The sequence below is a fragment of the Dendrobates tinctorius genome, unplaced genomic scaffold (genome assembly GCF_039654945.1).
Source record: "Dendrobates tinctorius isolate UK_male_01 unplaced genomic scaffold, ASM3965494v1 ptg000046l, whole genome shotgun sequence".
NCBI classification, from domain to species: domain Eukaryota; kingdom Metazoa; phylum Chordata; class Amphibia; order Anura; family Dendrobatidae; genus Dendrobates; species Dendrobates tinctorius.
Window position 1 is genome coordinate 19,279,968 of NW_027361714.1, and position 20,185 is coordinate 19,300,152.

The 20,185-nt window shown below is 40.8% G+C and overlaps 1 protein-coding gene across 1 annotated transcript in view; it reads right to left on the reverse strand.

Moving 5' to 3' along the window:
- Nucleotides 1-20,185, reverse strand: part of TRDN (triadin) — a 477,806-nt gene that overhangs the window by 195,827 nt on the left and 261,794 nt on the right. Inside the window, exons 14-19 of the mRNA XM_073576110.1 lie at nt 13,454-13,513; nt 11,378-11,437; nt 11,032-11,088; nt 1,609-1,665; nt 728-787; nt 24-80 (exon numbers count right to left, since the gene is read on the reverse strand). Coding sequence (XP_073432211.1) covers nt 24-80; nt 728-787; nt 1,609-1,665; nt 11,032-11,088; nt 11,378-11,437; nt 13,454-13,513 — 351 coding nt within the window. The remainder of the gene's footprint in view (nt 1-23; nt 81-727; nt 788-1,608; nt 1,666-11,031; nt 11,089-11,377; nt 11,438-13,453; nt 13,514-20,185) is intronic.

Consider the following 20,185-nt stretch of genomic DNA (forward strand, 5'->3'; position numbering starts at 1 on the left):
ATGTCATATTTCTAAGCACCAACCTTTGGCTGAGGTTTTTTTCTCAGGTTTTGCAAGTTTTTCTGGTGCTGCTTTTTCAGCTATTAAAGAAAGAAATATGTTATTGTAAAAAAAATGCATTTCATTAGACATGTAGTGTATTAATACATGGATAGAGTTTATATTCAATCAAAATCCCTTTATGATAATGCACAAAGCAGATGTTTAGCGTAAAATTAGATCTATAACAAGTGACGTCTGTTTAAGACAATAGAAACAAAGAATATTAGAGTGACAAAGGGCATTAAACTTCCACACATAGTGGCCATCACACGCAAAAACATTATAGCCAGAAAAACCATTGTGAATATAGTTGACATGATTGTTTATAGTCAGATAACTTTGAAAGTGATACACATTTCTTTACTCTCAAAATCATGACTCTTTCTTCTTTTGAAAAATTCTTACAAGGTTGGCAATATTTGAAATATTGTCTCCAGCTATCCGAACACGGATGACCATGTCGTACTCAAAATTGGTCAGATCTCACGACTTTTGCATTCTAATACGAGTATACAGTATATTTACATTGAAATCATTAATTAAAAATTTGTTCCCTTGATTTTGTGAGAATGAGATCACATGTTTAATTTTTAGATGTTATTTCTTAAGCTTTTGATCTAGATACTATAGCTCTTACTAATAACCACTTTTTAAATATCTGTATGTCAGAATTCCAAGCACTAACCTTTGGCTGGGTTTTTTTTCTCAGGTTTGGCAAGTTTTTCTGGTTCTGCTTTTTCAGCTACTAAACAGAGAAATATGTAGTTGTAAAAAAATAATTTGATTTGATTAAATATTTATTACATTTATTTGACTCTACTTGACTCATATTAGGTGCCAAAAATTCCCAAGAAGTCTGCAAAGCTCCTAGTTTTCCTCACAAATGTAAAAAGGCACATGGAGCACTAAGCCTTTACACATTGTCTTTTAAATAAAAAATCATTTCCAGAGACACACTTTTTTGGAAACAGATTTTTCTTGACCAATTCATCTAAATATCATAACAATGTTAACCAGTAGTAAACTTAATAATCATATTTGGAATCCTGCAGTGAATTTGGAGCTGATGAAATATGTATCAATTATTTATTAGTTAATGTAAAGTGGATCTATCACCAGACTTTATAGTATATATTACATAAATCAATATATATTGGAATGACTATATAATCCTTTTTGAAAAGTTTAAGCTCAATCTTTGCCCACTCAGTCCCATTAACAAATTCCTCAGTGTCTCTCCTCCCTGCTGTTGCTTAGTTCTCCTCCCACTCAGCATCAGCTTCAGATGTCAGTAATGCTGGGTGGGAAGAGGTTAAATACACGTGGACTCCTGAGCTCTCTCAATGATCAGCTAGACTCATTAAATACTTTATAATAAAGACTAGAAAGCCACTCTGACAGATTTTCAAACTGTTTCAGTTTCATCAAGTCTCAGAGATCTGTTCCATAATGTAATCTGCTTTGCATTGTAAATCTGGTGATAGATCTGTTTTAATGAATGTAATAATTGGTAAAAAAAAACCAAAAACATTTAATTATTGAAAAATATAATTTATGAGCACTAACCTTTGACCAGCCCTTTATTCTCAGGTTTTGCAAGTTTTTCTGGTTTGAATTTTGCAACTATTTGAGAAAAAAGATGCCACTGTAAAATACTGTAATTGTAAGACAGGGGATGCTATATTTTATGAATGATTTATAAGTGGATTATCCTTTTAAACTCTTTATAAATGCTGGAAAGTAATGTACAGTAGAGGTGGACATATCGCTAGTGCAGCCGGTGCAGGGGTCTGGAAGGGGGACCAAACATCTTTAAAAAGTCTCAGTCCATCTATGAGGAAAGCGGCATTAGCAACAGTAGCAGGAGATGCATGGGTCTGTGCTTCGCTTGTGACTATCGTACTACCACTGGGCACTGCAGGCTGTAATTGACCCATACTGATCTTCTGCTCCAACTGCGTGTCCCCCCAAGGGTGAAGGAAGAGTAGGGATGTTCTGTACTCTTTGCACGGGGTGAATTTTCAAACTGCTATTATTGTCTGTCAAGTGGGGGAGAGGAAGGGGATGGAAAATAAGAGGAGTGAATCAGCTGGGACTGAGAGTAGAGGGAGCACATCGCTGCTTTACTGCCACAGAGACTGTGACAGGAAGTAGCTCACCTATCAGTTCTGTTCTGTGCTGCCTCCTCTTTCATTTTTTTTCCAAACCTATAACCAGCATTGGACATGGCTTTTGTCCTGGGATGGGTGCAGGCTTATGGAGGCCCTTGCTCCTTCTGGAGGCTGACACAGTTCAGTATAGATAAGTAACTCCAATTGACTGCTTACAATAAATAGTGTATATATAGTAAAGCTTAAGAATAGGACCAAGCTGGGCAAGTAAAAAAGCCTGACTCCAACTGAAGCCCTAGAGACTGCTAAACAAAGGCTCACAGCACTTGCTGCAAGATTAGGGAGATACACTAAAGAAACTGAGGCTAAGAAGATAAATGCCATGTTCTCCCGACAACCATCCAAGGTGTACTCCCATCTACAGAGTAACAACAAAAAGGTTGCAACTCCACCAATAGCAGAGACTGAAAAATACTGAAGGAACACATGAGAGAAGGAAAAAAAATGCACAACAGCAGTGCAATGTGGCTGTAAGATCTGAGTATGAAACACAGCAACCACCTAGAGCAAGAACCAGTCACTATTTCAGAAGCAGACATCCAACAGCAGGTCAAGAACATGAAGAGTAGGACAGCACTTGGCCCAGACATGATCCACATCTACTGGCTAAAGAAATTAACAGCGGTACATGAATGCATGGCAAAGCAGGTGAATCAACTGCTAGAAGCAGGCCACCACCCAGCTTGGCTAATACAAGGAAGAACAGTGCTGATCCTGAAGGATCCTCACAAAGGAACAGTTCCATCCAACTACCACCTAATAACCTGCCTTACAACAACATGGAAACTCCTGTCAGGCATTATGGCCACCAAGTTACAGAAACATATGAACCAACACATGAATCCAGCTTTGATAGGGATTGGGACCAACACCAGAGTCTCTAAGCACCAGCTCCTTGTAGATAGAGCAGTCACTCAAGATCCAAACAGACCAATCTTAGCACAGCCTGGATTGACTACAGGAAAGCCTATGACTCAATGCCACATACATGGATTTGTGAATGTTTGGCTCTCTACAATGTCAACAGGAAATTATGAACCTTCCTCAGAAACTCAATGGGGCTATGGAGAACAACATTGGAAGTCAACTTAAGACAACTTGCACAAGTGACCATCAAATGCGGCATATACCAAGGTGATGAACTGTCCTCATTCCTGTTCTGCATTTGCTCGAACACCCTCAATTAGATAACTACAGAGTCTGGCTATGGATACAAGTTCAAGAGTGAAAGCACCATCAGCCACCTCCTCTACATGACTTACATCACGTTGTATGCGAAAATCGACCGAGACATCAATTCACTGATCTACCTGACAAGGATCTACAGCGAAGACATTGGGATGTCCTTCAGACTGGAGAAGTGTGGCCGGTTGGTAGTAAAGAGAGGCAAGGTAGTTAAAATTGATGGAGTGGAACTACCAGCAGGGCACATAGCAGATGTCCAGATATGCTGCAAGTACCTCATACAAGAGGGATACGGTAACCATGATGAGGAGGCAAGGAAAGCAGCAACATCCAAATACCATCAAAGTGTAAGACAGGTCCTGAAGAGCCAGCTCAATGGGAAGAATAAAATCTGCACATTCAATACATATGCCCTGCCACTTATCAGACATCCTGCTGGAATAGTGTGCTGGCGAAAATAAGAGATCGAAGCTGCAGCTGTGAAGACAAGAAAGCTCCTCACAATCCATGAAGGTCTCCACCCTAAGTTTAACACACAAAGATTGTATACCAACAGAAAGGAGTGTGGTCGAGGCTTGATAAACATAAAAGCCACGATCATAGATAAATCAAGGAGTATCCAGGAATACATCAGAAAAATGGCACCAAAAGATGAGATGCTGAGAGAATGTCTAAAGCAGCAACAACAACATATCTGGAAGGAAGAACAGGAACATGAAGCACCATGGCAAACAAGCCACTGCATGGGATGTACCGTCAACGGATAATGGAGATGGCTGACATGGAGAAATCCTACCAATGGCTGGAGAAAGCTGGACTCTGAGACAGCACAGAGGCACTAATCATAGCCGCACAAGAGCAAGCACTAAGTACCAGATCCATAGAAGCAGGAATCTACCACACAAGACAAGACCCAAGGTGCAGACTCTGCAAAGAAACCTCTGAAACAGCCCAACACATAGTGGCAGGATGCAAAATGCAAGCAGGAACAGCGTATCTCGAACGCCACAACCAGGTAGCGGGAACTGTATACAGGAACATCAGTTGTACTAACACCAGCGGCCACCGAGGGCAAAAACCCATATTAACCCCCGAGAACCAGAAGCTGAAGCTGTATATTTTGGCTGCAATTTTTCCATGAATGCCACTTTTAGCTAGATTTCTATGAATAGAAGATAGGTGTTGCTGGGACATTGTGGTTATTTCCAGTTATGAGCCAATGGCACTGTTGGACATCTTCTGATTTCAATGGTAAGTAAACTTGCTTTGTCTTCTATTTGCTGCAATAAGGTTTCTTGGCTGACACTGCATCTATGGTCCCCATTGTTGCCCCCAAACATACAGTTAATCTCATTAACCACTAACTTGAGCGTAAAGAAGAACATTTTGAAAATTTGTGGGTTGATCTGAAGAATGTTGTACACAGAAAATCATTTCATCAGATTTGGAACCCTTCTGCAAGGAGGAGTGGAGAAAGAATGCCAGTCCTACATGTGTTATGCTGATAGACTCCTACGCAAAAAGACTGAGTGCTGTCATGAATATAAAGGTAGTTTAACTAAGTATTAGTTTAAGCGTGTTGATATTTTTGCAACCACGTTATTTTAGCTTTTGTTTTTGCTTTCTTTTTTCTCCTGAAAAGATTTCAAGGTTTTTATTTAATTGAATTATCATATTATTACAGATTATCGGTGATATTAAAGATGGAAAATGTTCTGAAATTCTTCTTCTTGATATTTTCATGATCCATGCTGGTTCATGACAGATAAAAAGCACAGGTAACCTTTTTTTTTCTAAGCTGTGCTTAGGTGGTTTTTGCCCCCGGTGGCCATTAGGATTATTGCACTGTGGTGTCGTTTGTTCTAATTTTTCCCCTGGTGGTGGTGAGCGTCATTGCACTCTGTTTCTTTAGTTTAGTGCACATGATTAGAATACAGGTGTGATTGCTGGCTCTGCTATAAAAGAGTCTCAAGTGTTGCAATCAGTGTTGGTGATATTGTTCATTTCAACCATTCTTGGTGGAGGAAGGAGCTGGAGAACTTTCCTTGCAGCACTGTTTTAGCCCTGGTGTGGAAGGAGTCAGAGGGGATTTCCATGTAGCTCTGACAGAGCTTGGTGGCAGCGATTCAGGAGGAGAGCTGCATGCTGGTGGTGGATTCTGTTGCCAGGAGCAAATGCAACAGAATAAAGCTAAGTGGTGTTTCCCTGTTTGTGTTTTTCCTTCGTGTGTATTAGTACAGTGGTGGGGCCAGTGCCTGCGCCACCCAGCTCCCTAGCAAGGGATAGGTGTAGGGTGTGCTGGGGCGACAGGTATCCTGAGCGGCGCCCGGTGCAGAACCAGCATAGGGAACGTTAGGAGCGTTAGGGACACTGACTCAGGGAAGTGCAGGAGGTCTCCACGTCCCCTGTCCCTACCGCAGGGCCCACCGTTGTAACTGTTTCTCTACCCCCTGTCTTGTTGTTTTAGTTACCGGCCTCCGAGCCATGTCACACAGGACAGTATCACGTGCCGCATCCTGTTTTAGTTACCGGCCTGCTGGTCGCGTCACACAGGATGGGTCCACATGACTGATATATTTTTTACATGACAAAACCTGGTATTTTAACAGGAGTTTGTAGACTTTTCATATCCACTTTACATACTGTACAGAGCCATAACACTGTCGATCCCCCTACACTTAATGTTGAAGCTAAGATCCTAATGAAGGCCCTGCAAGTGATGTACAGTGCCATTAAAGACAATGAAAAAAAAAAAAACGCTGTGCACATGCTGCGGTTTTTTCCTCGTGGTTTTCGTGCGGAAAAAAAAAGCAGCATGTGACTTCTTTTGTGCAGTTTTCCACCTACTCCACTATAGGAATCCACAGGTGGGAAACCGCAGTGGAAAACCGCACAAAAACTGCAAGATAACCGCAAAAAAACAAGAAGAAATCCGCAGGAAAAATGCAGGTCATTTGACCTGCGGATTTCGTGAATTCTGCACATAAAATGCAAGCACAGAATATGCACCATGTGCACCTAGACGAAAAGAATGAACTCTTAACTGCAGTACCAAAGAATGGCCACATATATGAATCTGTGGTATTCTGGCTCTGTATGTTAAATATGGTGTATATGGCACCTGCAGGTTTTCCAAATAGTTGGTTGTCGGATCTTCACCAATCTAGTATTGATTACTTACCTTAAGGATCCTTATTCCTTCACGTACTCTTTTTGAAATCTGATCAGTGTCTGTCACTTTTTTGTGGTACAAAATTCCAGTGATTTGAGATTGTTTTTTGTGACACATTATACTTTATGATAATGGTAAATTTAGGTCAATATGTTTTGTGTTTATTTATAAAAAAATTCAGAAATTTTAGAAAAATGTTAAAAAATTATCAATTTTCAAATTTTGAATGATTATCCCTTTAATCCAGATAGTCATACCACAGAAAAGCATTAATAAATAACATTTCCCACATGCCTGCTTTATATCAGCACCATTTGTAAAATGTTCTTTTCTTTTGTTAGTATTTTAGAAGGTTTAAAAATGTAGCAGCAATTTTTCAAGGAAATTTACAAAATTAATTTTTTTAGGAACCTATCCATGTTTGAAGTGCCCTTGGGGTTCCCATGTATTGGGAAACCCCCAAAGTGATACCATTTTAAAAGCAGCACCCCCTGACATTGAAAATTGCAGTCAGGTAGTTTATTAACCCTTCAGGTGAATTTCAGGAATTAATGCAAAGTGACATGACAGAAATGAAAATGTCACAAAAAGAGGACTTAAAAATCCTCCAATAATTCAAAAACACAGCAAAAAAGCAGAGATGTTTACCTGTCCAGGCCTCTAGACAAATGCACTATCTGGATGCAATGGACCCATATAGTTAAGATGGCGGCAACACAGGTGCAAGAATACCGATGAGACAACCGCTCATAGCCTACCAATACATGGAGGGGGCGGTTGCTTGGTATATTACTGCACAATAAAAACTTGTATGCGGTGATGTTCACACTATCAGCTAATACCTCACATTTTTATGTGTTTTTTGCACTTTATTATTCAGGGCGCAGTTGGGCCCATTTGGTCTTGTAAACTGACTTATTGGCAGTCATTAAGGGGTTAAACATGTTTGGCAGGTTTGAATGACTTTAATGGCCCATATAGTAAAAAATGTGCATGATTGTATAGGCATAACCATAATTCACCAATTCTACATTTAATATATAGCTAGTTTGAGTCCATTTAACTGAAACCAATGTAACACAAAAAATTAAACAATAATTAGCCATGCAGTATCCTTATACAGTGCCTTGAAAAAATATTCATACTCCATGAACTTTTCCACATTTTTCAAGTTACAACCACAAACTTAAATGCTATTTATTGTGATTATATGTGAAATGTCAACACTAAGTATTTGTAAAGGAAATAATATATGGTCTTCTAAGTATTTTAAAATATAAATCTGAAAATTGTGGCTTACATATGTATTCAGTCCCCCTGAAATAATACTTTCAAGAACCACCTTTCGCTGCAATTACTGCTGCAAGTCTTTCCCAGTATGTCTCTACTAGCTTTGCACATCTTGAGGCTGGAATTTGGATGGAGAGTGTCTGTGAACAGCAATTTTCAAGTCCTACCAGTTATCCTCAATTGAACTAAAGGGGGTTTTACACATAGCGATATCACTAGCAATATCGCTAAAGCATCACCGATTTTGTGACGCAGCAGCGATATTGCTAGTGATATCGCTATGTGTGATACTTGCCTCCGACCGGCTCCCCCGCTGTCTGTTTCTGATGACGCAAGATCGGCCGGGTCCATTTCTCGTCGGGCACTTCCTGCTGGGCTTCCTGCTGGCGCTGATGAGCAACGCGTGGACGCGAGCGGGAGGACGTCAACATCGCTGCATGTGAAAGGTAAGTAACGACCGCTGCTGCATCGCTACATCGCTAGTGAGATCTGCCTGTTTGGCAGCTCACTAGCGACCATTTAGCGATGCATCAGCGGTCCTGACCGGGTCGTATCATGGTCGGATCGCTGGTGCATCACTAAATGTAAAGGGGCCTTTAGAAATGGACTATGAGTGACCCATTCAAACACATAAATATGCTTTGACCTAAACTACTCCAATGTAGCTCTGGCCGTATGTTTAGGGTCTTTGCCCTGCTGGAAAGTAAACCTACTCCCCAGTTTAAATTCTTTTGCAGCCTCTAACATGTTTCATTCCAGGTTTGCCTTGTATTTAGCTACATCCATCTTCCTATAAACTCTAATCAGCTTCCATGATACTGTTGTAGAAAAGCATCCCCACAGCATGATGCTGTCACCATCATGTGAGGATGGTGTTTTCAGGGTATTGTGCAGTGTGAGTTTTCTGCCACAAATGGTGTTTTGCATTTAGGCCAAAAAGTTTTAGTTTGGCCTCATCTGATCAGAGCACCTTCTTCCACATGCTCTCTTTGTCGACTACATGGCTTTTTGCAAGCTGCAAATGGGACTTCTTATTGCTTGCTTTCAAAATTGGCATTCTTCTTGCCACTCTACCATAAAGACCAGATTTGTTTATTATATGACTAATAGTTGTCCTGCGGACAAATTTCCCAGCTGCTTTCTATTTTTGGATGATGAATTGAACATGATCATATTTTGGGTTATTTTTTTAATGACCCAGCCATGTTTTACTCATCTCCACATCTTTATCCCTGACCTATCTGGTGTGTTGCTTGGGTTTCATGATGCTGATGATCCCTAATGCTCTTGAACAAACCTTTGAGGCCTTCAAAGAACCACTGTAGTTATACTGAGAATAAAATATACGGAAGTGCACTCAAATTTACTAATTCTCTGTCTTTTGAAGGCAATTGGTCACTCAAGATTTTATTTAGAGGTATCAGACAACAGGTGACTGAATATAAGTGCATAGAAAACATAAGAAGGAGCAGCATCCGTTCCAGGTGAAGAAAAATCTTTAGTTTTATTCTGCCATCAGTAGATCTACTGATGGCAGAATAAAACTAAAGATTTTTCTTCACCTGGAACAGATGCTGCTCCTTCTTATGTTTTCTGTGAGCTGTTGATCCCATTGGGTCCTGGGATCCTTGTGGCATGCATTCTACAAGTCCGTGTGCTGTCGGCTGTAACCTTTTTGCTGAATATAAGTGCATGTCACTGAAAAGGGTAACAAGCAGGAACATGGGATGCAGTGATAGTACGCAGGCAACAGAGCAAGGGTTATCAGGTTTTATTTACAGGGGGAATTACTCCACGTAGGGAGATAAAAGATTTAAACGGTATTAAAGGCACAGTACTATAATAACAGTACAAATACATGACAAATTGCATTTAAAGGTATATCAGGAAGTCCTGACTCTGCAGCTTATGTTGAGTACTCAATAGCGCTGACAACGGCAGGCACTATGCCTCCTCCTGGAGTACGCTGTAACTGTTGGTCCATCATCCTGTGACAGTGGTCGGTCTCCGGCACCTTCCACTGCCATTTGTCCATATATTAACGTGGCTAATTAAAGGCACAGGCCACAGTCCTGTATGAGCCCAACGTGGCTCCTCAACTATTTCCACTAGTAATGTATGGTCAAAAATGTCAAGGCAACTATCTACAGACTCAGTCAGGGCACAAGTGTCAGTCTGGTATACGGTCTCTCTTGTGCAGAACGTGTGCGGTACTTACGGTCAAGTAGGGCACAGCACCCAGTTCTCTAGCAGTTACTGGACACACACTGTATGTCCCGCACTCTATGGTCCCCACTGTTGGCAGCAGGGCGACAGTGGAAGCTGGTTTGAGTGGCACTGCTCTGTGTGCACAGCTCTGCGCTGCTCTGCACTGCTCCACATGACTCTATTCTCTCTGGCTTGGCTCCACGCGGCTCTGCACTCTCTGGCTTAGTGGCACATGGCTCTGTACTCTCCGGCTTGCTGCTGAGCACACAGCTACTATCTGCACAGTGGTCCCGGTCTCTCTCTTCAGGTGCAGCACTGCCTGTCACTGCCTGGTATGCTCTGGTGAGGAAGGGGGGACCCAGTTGCACAGCTCACTACTCTCCTGCACGCTGCTCTCTGCACTGTTTCCTGCCGGCGCCAGACTGCATCCTTCATGCGCTTTTTCCTTTTATCCTCTTGCTGCTGCATGCCATTTTCTGCTCCTCCCCGCCCTCCTGTCACTCCAGGAAACTCTGTCTCACTCAAGCTTCCCCCAGACTGTAGGGGAAGCTCCGCCTCCTTAATCCTTCCTCCCAGGGACAGAGAATGCAGCCTCTCAAGTTCTGGACCCAGCTTGCAGGTACCTGTGGTCCGGTCCACCTCCTTACATCACAATTATCACAATATGTTTGAAATATTTGGAAAACCATGTATACTTTCCTTTAAACTTCACAAGCACTTGTTACTTTGTGTTTTTATATCACATAAAATCCCCCCAAAATATATTTATGTTAGTGTGTGTAATGTGAAAAAATGTGCAAAATTTCAAGGGGTATGAATACTTTTTCAAGGCACTGAATACCTCAATTGTACAATGGAATGTTTTAAGGGAAGTACACTGCAAACTCTGCCTTCAAACATTTCATAATGCATGGTTCTCGATGACAATGAGAATGACTGCTTTTTGTAATATTTTTTACTAACCTTTGGTAGGAGCTTTTTTGTCAGTCTTTTCCTTCTGTTCTTTCTCTTTAGAAATTGCTGGAATAAAAAGTAGAGACATTTAAAGTAAAAGAATAACTGTTCATTAATTTTAGTAGCAAAGATAATTCAGTGTTTTATAATCAAGTGTATACAATAATGAAGAATTTTGAGAATAAACAATATTTTGTTGACAATTAACTGCTTAAAGAATTTCTCATTTAGGATTTCTAGGGCAAAGCAAATTTTTCAATCAGATGTTGCTAATCCAATGAAGCTTTTATTTTCACATGGATATGACTATTGTTCTCCTTTTAGACTCCTAACTTTTGTTTTTAAATTTACCAACCTTTCACAGAGACTTTTTTCTCAGCTTTGTCCTTTTCTTTAGGTTCCTTCTTTGCTGATTCTGAAATGAAAGAAACAGTGTAAAAAATATGTATAGGTAAAGTTTGGTACAATTGCAAAAATATAGACTTTGGCTCTAAGTCATTCAAGCTTTTATGTCAAAAGACTGGCATAAAAAAACCTTGAAAAGTTACAAAAATGTTGCAATTTTTGCTGATTTCAAGCTAGTCTCGCAAAGATTTATGAAAATGGGCAGAGATGGATGAAGGAACAATGGAAGCACCTAATTTATGAAAAGCTGTGGTATTGCTTATGCCAGGAATCTTACTCTGTCACTGATGGACATAAAATTTGTGGCAAGGCGCACACGACTTGTCAGACGTGACTGACTCATTAGGCTAAGTTTCTAGAACAAGTGTTTGGAGAGTTTTTTTTACACTGCATATTTCAAAAAATGAAAGTAATTTATTTTACTTAATAGATGCAGAAATGGTGCAGAAAGTCTGCAGCATCAAAAACTCACCAAAAGCTCAGCGTAGGAACGAAGCCTACATAAGTGTTTACTTCTTAAGCCACATGCACACATTGAGTATTTGGTGACATGTCTACCTCATTATATGTAGGTCAAAACCGGGAAGTGGGTGATAAATCCAGAAGCCGTGACATGGTTTTATTATACTTTTCCTCTGATTGTTACCACTCCTGGTTTTGGCGTACAGATACTCAGGTAAAACTTAACCAAATGCTGAATGTGGCCTAAATGAATCAGAAGCACCTGATTCCACTACACAGCCTCATCAAGCCTGGGAAGAACATTGCAGGTCTTGATAAATTGGGGACCTAACTGTTTATAAGCAAAACAGAACATGTAAGCCTAATATCAAGCTCAATTTTGCCATTTGTTTTCACTTAAAATATTTTATAGTCACTTAACATAAATCTTTAAGTACCTGGAAATTTCTATTTCTTTCCCCTTTAGTTTCCACTCCCTCACCTGTTCCAAGAACCATAACTTTTATATTTTTTATTGACATAGCCAGTTTCAATCTTGCAGGACGAATTGTAATTTACAATGACACTTCTCAATATTTGGCAAAAATGATTTGGCAACCTAAATTTCCAGGTCAGTACGATTGCAGTTACCAATCTAATAAATAAATATATATACAGTGTACATATATATATATATATATATATATATTTATTTTTTACAAGGTTCAGAGTTTTTTCAACAACTAGTTTGTGTACATATATTTGGGCAGTTTAAAAAAATTCTGAAACTTCAGTTTGTGATGCCATTTTCCGAGACCCATAACTTTTATATATTTGCATCTATTGAGGTGGGTGAGGGTTTTTTTTCTGTGTTTGTTTAGCCAACATTTTTATTGATACCAGTTATTGTATTTTTTTGTAGTGTGTAACCAAAAAATGGCAATTCTGGCATTTTTTTTATTTCTGTTTGATGTTTAACGTATGGTTTAATTACGGTAACTTTACGTTTTGATAGATCAGACTTTTTGAATACATGACAAAACCAAATATAGCTATATTTTAAAACATTTTAGTCCCTTTAATGGACTTGATTCTGCAATCACTTGACCAGCTTCACACAATGGCATTGCCATATGCCACTAGACAGTCCAAGATAATACCGCCATGTGCACAAATCCTTAGTCTGTTCGTTAAATTGACTAGAGTAGTACATGCTGCAAAAAATTGCTTGTTAACTGTTATTATTGGATATAGTATGCTGTCTGTTGAGCACACAGACACCACAATAAACCAAAATATATAGATTTGCAGCATATTAGATCTTCAACAAAAATTTGCAACAGATGCTTAACATATAGACAATCTTTGATGGCAGACTTAGCAAAAGTGGTAGATAGATAGATAGATAGATAGATAGATAGATAGATAGATAGATAGATAGATACAGTAGCATAGTACAACAAATTTTTCTGTTCTTTATATTAAGGCATAGTATATAAAATGTTTTATAATGACCAAAAGCCATTCATAAGTAGATGATTCACTGATTTTACTGCAGTTAATGAACAACAAGAATGGATCTTACCTTTGACTGGAGCTTTTTTCTCAGCTTTCTCCTTCTTTACAGGTTTTTCCTTTACTGCTTCTGAAATATGACAAGATAAAATTTTGTAACCAAATTATGGTGTGAATCAGTGTCAGACTGGGATGCAAAGAGCCCACCAGCAACATTAAATTTGAGGGCCCACTATTCATCTAAATTCAAATATTGCACTACCCATATTCATTGATTTACATATGCTTCTATAAAATAATAAACTAGTTAGTTTGCTGAATTAATTTTATGAGATTATATTATTGTCTGCACATAGTATTGTGCCAACTACTGATCGTACAGTTGGGTTGAGGCGCACTCCTGCACATGGACCCACCTATGGGCTAGTCCTTATGTCATAATTGTTTAACTGAAAGCATAGGTCCCCGGCCCTCAGTCATATACTCACCCACTCATGAATTATACGAATAAATATACTCATGAAAATGCCAGAAGCTAAGCATCAAACAGAGGGCTAGAAAGGTGCTTTAGCCACTTCACACAGCATCCCTTTTTCATTTTTGCATTTCTGTTTTTCGCTCCACTTCTTCCCAGAGCCATAACATTTTCATTTTTCCATCAATTTGTCCATGTGAGGGCTTGTTTTTTGTGGGATGAGTTGTACTTTTGAATGCCACCATTGGTTTTACCATGTTGTGTACAAGAAAATGGGAAAAAAAATTGTGCCATGAAATTGCAAAAAAATTGCTATTCCACAACTGTTTTTGTATTTTTTTGCCATGTTCACCAAATGCTAAAACTCACCTGCCATTAAGCTATTCCAAGCCATTATGAGTTCAGATACCACACATGTATAGGTTGTTTTTTATTTAAATAGTGAAAAAAAATCAGTTTGTTGAAAAACAAAATGGCGTCCATTTTGGAGACCCATTGTGTCTCCATTTTTCATGATCTGGGGCTGGGTGAGGGCTTATTTTTTGCATGCCAAGCTGCCATTTTTAATGATACCAATTTGGTGTAGATACGATCTTTTGATCTCCTGTTATTGCGCTTAAGTAGTCTCCATGGGAGACTAGAAGATGCGATAACCTGATCACCTCTGCTACACACAGGCAATGATCAGATCACCTGTATGTAGCAGAAATGATCACTTGCTTTGAGCGCAGACAATAGCAATCCTGCAATGAAAACCATAGAAGTCTGCTGGAAACCTCTGGCTGTCATGCTGATCCATTGGTGACCCATGATCATGTGACGGGGTCACCGATGGGTGGGATTAGTGACATCCTTCTGGCATGATCACATTAAATGCCACTGTCAGTGATTGACAGCGTCATTTAACAGGTAAACAGCTGCTGGTGGATCGCGATTCCACCCATGGTTGTTAGGGGAAAAATGTGGGCTCAGCGATGGAACCCACATCAAAGGGTGGGACACGACACGTGCCGTATTAGTACAACGCATGTCGTGAAGGAGTTAAATGACCTTTTCTATAGCTGAATAAATAAGTTTTAAAATGAACCAAATATAGGGTGGCAAACTGGGACTGATTGCTTAGGCCTCTTTCACACTTCAGTTTTTTGCATCAGTTCAAATCCACCAAAAAGTCAGACAAGCGGATCCGTTCTGAACGGATGGCACAGGATCCGTTTTCAGACGGATCCTGAAAATGAGGAAATTTAAAGGAAACGCTGGCCGGGAAGGAGAGAGAGAGAGAGAGAGAGATTTTTTTTTTTGTCCGGCAGCCTGAAAGAATTTCGGGTTAAAACAGTGTCTGGAGGATCCGCCAGAAAAAAAAACGTTGCAAGCTCCGTTTGAAATCTTTGAGGATGGTAACGGACTGCAACTTTTGGCGGATCCGCAAAAAAAATGGATGCAACGGACGGCAATCCGTCACAATCCGCCCATAATGCAAGTCAATGGGGAAAAAAACGGATCCTCAAAAAAAAATTGCGGATCCGTTTTTTTCAAAACCTGGCGGATTGTGACTGATTGTAAAAAACTGAAGTGTGAAAGAGGCCTTAAAGAGGTTGGCCACTACATTTTTATTGATGGCCAATTCTTAGGATAGGTTTCTCATTGATAAAAGTGTGACACTCCTACTGATCAGCTATTACGTGAGCCAATGGTGGCTAGAAGTTCTCTGATGCTGCTGGAATACAGATTATCTACAATAAACAGACGTTTGAAGTGTAAGTGAGCAGGGGTGTAAAAATCACAGTCATAAGTGGTGCCAACATGACCAAGTGTGGAGGGGCTAGGGAACCCGCACAGAAGCAGCAGACTTTCCCCAGGAAGGAGCATTTCTGTGCATGTAACTGCAAGATAAGCAGCATCCTGGACTGTAGCCTCTGTGTGTTCTGAAATTTCTTCAGCATTGTCATTGATCATGTCACTGAGCTAATTAATTCCATGTGCTGGACTGCGAAGGAGGGACAGGAGGGCATTTTCCCTCTGATCCAGGCCCCTTGCTAATGTTTATGGCTGTAATGACAGCCACACTTGGATCCTGAGGTGCATAAGGAACACTCCTATTCACTGAACTCAGCCTGCTCCAATCTCTACTGAATGTAGGAAGATGGTTCTGTGTGTACAAGTAGTCTATCAGAGCAGAGTTTACTCACTGCACAGTGCAAGCAATAATCTTAGCGCTAATAAATTAATAAATTGCTTGCATCCTTCTTTTCCTTTTCTGTAACAAGTTTCTCTGGCTTGACTACTGAATTACTCTTTATGGAAGTGTGTGGGACACACTGAGTAAAGCAGAGGGATAGAACAGTGTATACATGGAGGGGGGTGCCTGTGTGTGTACAAATTTGTGCATATAGTGACAATTGCACGTTTAGGGTTTTGTGGTAAAGATACTCTGACAATAATGGGGAGGAGGTTACTAGTAACAACCACTATAGAGAAGGGAGGTGGTATTGTTTGCTGTGATGGTGGACTGGAAACTGTACCTAGTGAAAAGGATATTGTGATTAGTGGGCTCTGGGTACTCATTCAGGGTACATGTAAATTTGAAATTCCTAAGTGTGTATTAAAAAGAATGTCTTTGTGTATACGTATTTAAAATAGTATTTTGTGCATCCGTGTATATAAAATTATATGAGTATAAAACTATATGTGTGTATATAAAATATGACTCTCTGTGTGTATAAAATACTATATCACTTTATACTCAAATGTGTGTATTGTGGATGAGCAAACATGCTCAGTGACACTCAGTTATCACTCAAGTATAACAGTGCTCGGATGTGCTCCTTAAGCTGGAGTCACACATAGCGACTTACCAGTGATCCCGACAACGATATCAATGTGTCAGGATCGCTGGTAAGTCACTATGTGATCTCTGGTGAGCTGTCACACAAACAGCTTCACCAGCGATCAGCACGCTGATGCCGAGGTGAGGAGCGAACCTGGAGCAGCGGACAAGTGTGCCTGCTGTTCCAGTCCTCCACCAGCAGAGGGTGCACCTGCATCCCTGGCCTCTCCTGGCGGCGTCCTGCTGCCTCCTGGTCCCCAGCGTGAGGAGGCGGCGGCACCTGTAACTCGCTGGTAACTATCATACACATCGGGTATCCAAGGGACGCGCGTCCCTTGGATACCCGATGTGTACGTTAGTCACCAGCTGATCGCTGGTCTCCCGCCTGTCACACGCAGCAATGCATGCTGGTCAGCGGGAGATCAGCGACGAAAAAAATGTCCAGAAATTACTTGCAGCGATCAGCGATACCGGCAGGGGGGCCGGTTGCTGATTGCTGTCACACACAGCGATCTCGCTGGTGAGATCGCTGTTGTGTCACAAAACTTGTGACTCAGCAGCGATCTCGTTAGCGAGACCGCTATGTGTGATGGGCCTCTTACTCAGCAAATAATGGGCGGTGCTCAATGTAAAACTCGAATCCCCTGCATCTTTGACACATTCAATAAGTATGCGGGGATTGCCTGTGAGTCACTGTAATGCCATAGCAATCTTGGTTGTGGCATTATTGTGATTGATTGGCCATGTGACATCATCAGAGGTTAAAGAAAGGACAGGTTCCACCCGACTCAGTACACTGACACCCCTGGACAGCTCTGTGACACTTCATGTTGGCGGGAGAGAGTGCTTGTCTAGGCCTGCATGTGCACAGTATAACAAATCAGAGGCCTGTAGTGTTGATACTGGTGCTGAACCTGAGCCATCATATTAACAGCCCTTTTAAGGCCTAATCATTTACAGCACATTCAATCTGCATTTAGCCTAGGCAGGGAGAGAGAGACACAGGAGCAGGAAGAGTGACAGAATCCAGTCTGTAGACAGGAAATAGGCCTGTGTAGTCCGCTGGAAAATAAATAGCTGCAGGTTTTTTTGTGGGTGCTGGAAAAATGTAATATATTTTGATCCATCAAGTATTATGTGCTTTTAGCTCCCTTTTTGTGTTATATAACACACACAAATATTGTTGATACTTTTTCCTGTGTAAAATTTCTCAGTCCTTCACTATTCCGCAGTGTAGAGTGTTGTGAGTTCATTTTTCCCTTCACCGTTGAGGTCTGATGAACTCCCTCCTCTGGTGAAGGAAGGTAGTGAGGCTGATTACCAAACACCTGGGCAGCTAGATGATGACTGGGTGGCTGGAATTGAGGACTGGATATAAGGCAGTCGACGCCCTTCTGCCTTGCTGGTGATCCTGCTGGATTCTTGGAGACCAGTCTGATTCCTGCGTCTCAAAGCTAAGTTTTTCTGCTCTGCTTTGTACACTTCAGTTTTGTTTTTGTTTTGCCTTGTTTTTTGGGAGTTCTGCCATCCCCGGCCGCGGGTGAGCTGAATTCCATTTTTGTCTCTGATCTGTTGATCTTTTGCTCTGTCTTCAGAATATACCTGAGTGCTGATTTAGTCTTTTGAAGCTAAAGCGACTTCAGGGCCTGTTTTTCCTATCAGTCGGTTGGCACATTTTTTATAGGGTTTTTGCGGATGGCAGACAGCAGCTTTCCCTACCTGTCCTATTTTAGTTAGCTTGGGCCCCATCATTTGCTCAACCTATCTTTCTATCTGTGTTAGTGTTTTCATCTTGCTTCACCGTCATTATATGTTGGGGGCTGCCTATTGCTTTGGGGTCTGCTCTGGGCCAGTTTAGTTTTTCCCCTTTCTGTCTTTAGGCTATGTAGTTCTCTGGCTGTGATCGAGGGGTCTAGGGCACCGTAGGAACCCCCCACGGCTACTGCTAGTTGTTGTGGATAGGTTCAGGGGTCTGCAATCCGATAGCTGCCAACCTCTCTGGTTTTTCTGGACTTAGCTAGTATTTTGTTTTTTCCTCCTTCGGTGACTCATCATAACAGTAGAGTACATTTCTGTGATCACTAAAAGTGAACAGAAGCTTTTAAAAATGTTGTTGGCCTCCATTTCTCAGACCTACAGAGTTACATAGTCTGTGAACATCTCCGTGATCAGTAAAACTGAGAAAAAGCTTTTAATCATTTTGAAGGACTCAATTTCTAGGTGGTCTCTGAACATTTCTGTGAACTGTGCAACTGCAACAAAGCTGTTAAAAATGTTATAGGCCTGCATTTCTCAGACATAAAATGATACGTGGTCTGTGAATATTTGTGTGATTTCTAAAAGTGAACAAACGTTTTTAAAAATTGTATAAACTTCCATTTCTCAGACATACAATGTTTAGTGGTTTGTGAACATTTATGTGATCTGTCCAACTGCTAAAAAGCTTTTAAAATTTTGAAGGTTTCTATTTCATAGACATACAGTGTTACTTTGTCTGAGAATATTTCTGTGATCTCTTAAAGTGAACAAAGGATTTAAAAAAATTTGCAGTCCTCTATTTCTCAGACGTGTTACGTGGTCTGTGAACATTTCTGTAAGCTCTAAAACTGAGAAATAGCATTAAAATATTTTTTTGGATTGAATTTGATTATCATACATACACTTTTGCTTTCTTTCTGGTGCATTACAGTGGAATAAACTCCCAAAAACTGCTTTGACTGCTGTAGGTGACCAATTTATTTATTTCATTGAAAATAAACTTAGTATCAAGAGACCTAGCAATTACCAAATGTGTAAGGCATGCATTAAGGACTGGGGAAGTGCTGATGATAGTGAATACAGATGCCGAGGACATTGGCCAGGTGCGACTACACCTGTTGCTGAAGCACAAGAAACACGTCCATCCATGACACATAAGCTTTGTCCCACTTTGCAGAGAGGAACAGTACACCACTTCTGAAGCCGGAGCAGTGAGAACAGGTCGTTGGTTTGATAATAGATAATGCTACCAGCAGGATTGTCAGTACCACCCGGTCTTCCACACGGTCCAGACTCAGCAGACTAAAGTCTGGATCACTTAATCCTCACCCTGCTCCTCCTTCCTCCTGCTATGTTCAATCTCAGGACACTAGTTATCCCACACTAAGATACTTCGAGGAGCTCTATACCACAGCATTTCTTGATTGCAGCCTTTCAACCTGTATGCTTCTAGAGTGACAGGACAAAATGCTGCTTACTGTTGCACAAAACTTAGAGAAGCCATGGCCACAGGAACATGATGGTGTGGAATGGCAAATTTGGTAAAAGGAGGAGGAATATGATGCTGAGACACAGTTACCGCTAAGTGTGGTTTTCGTTAAGTCAAAAAGTAAGGAGGACCAGAATATGGTGGTGAAAGACGAAGTCAATGACACAACCTGGGAAGGTGACATGCAGAGTGAGGCCATCAGAACTGAGAGCGAGAGATCGGCAGCACCGAAACAGAGTAAAAGGCAGTGGGG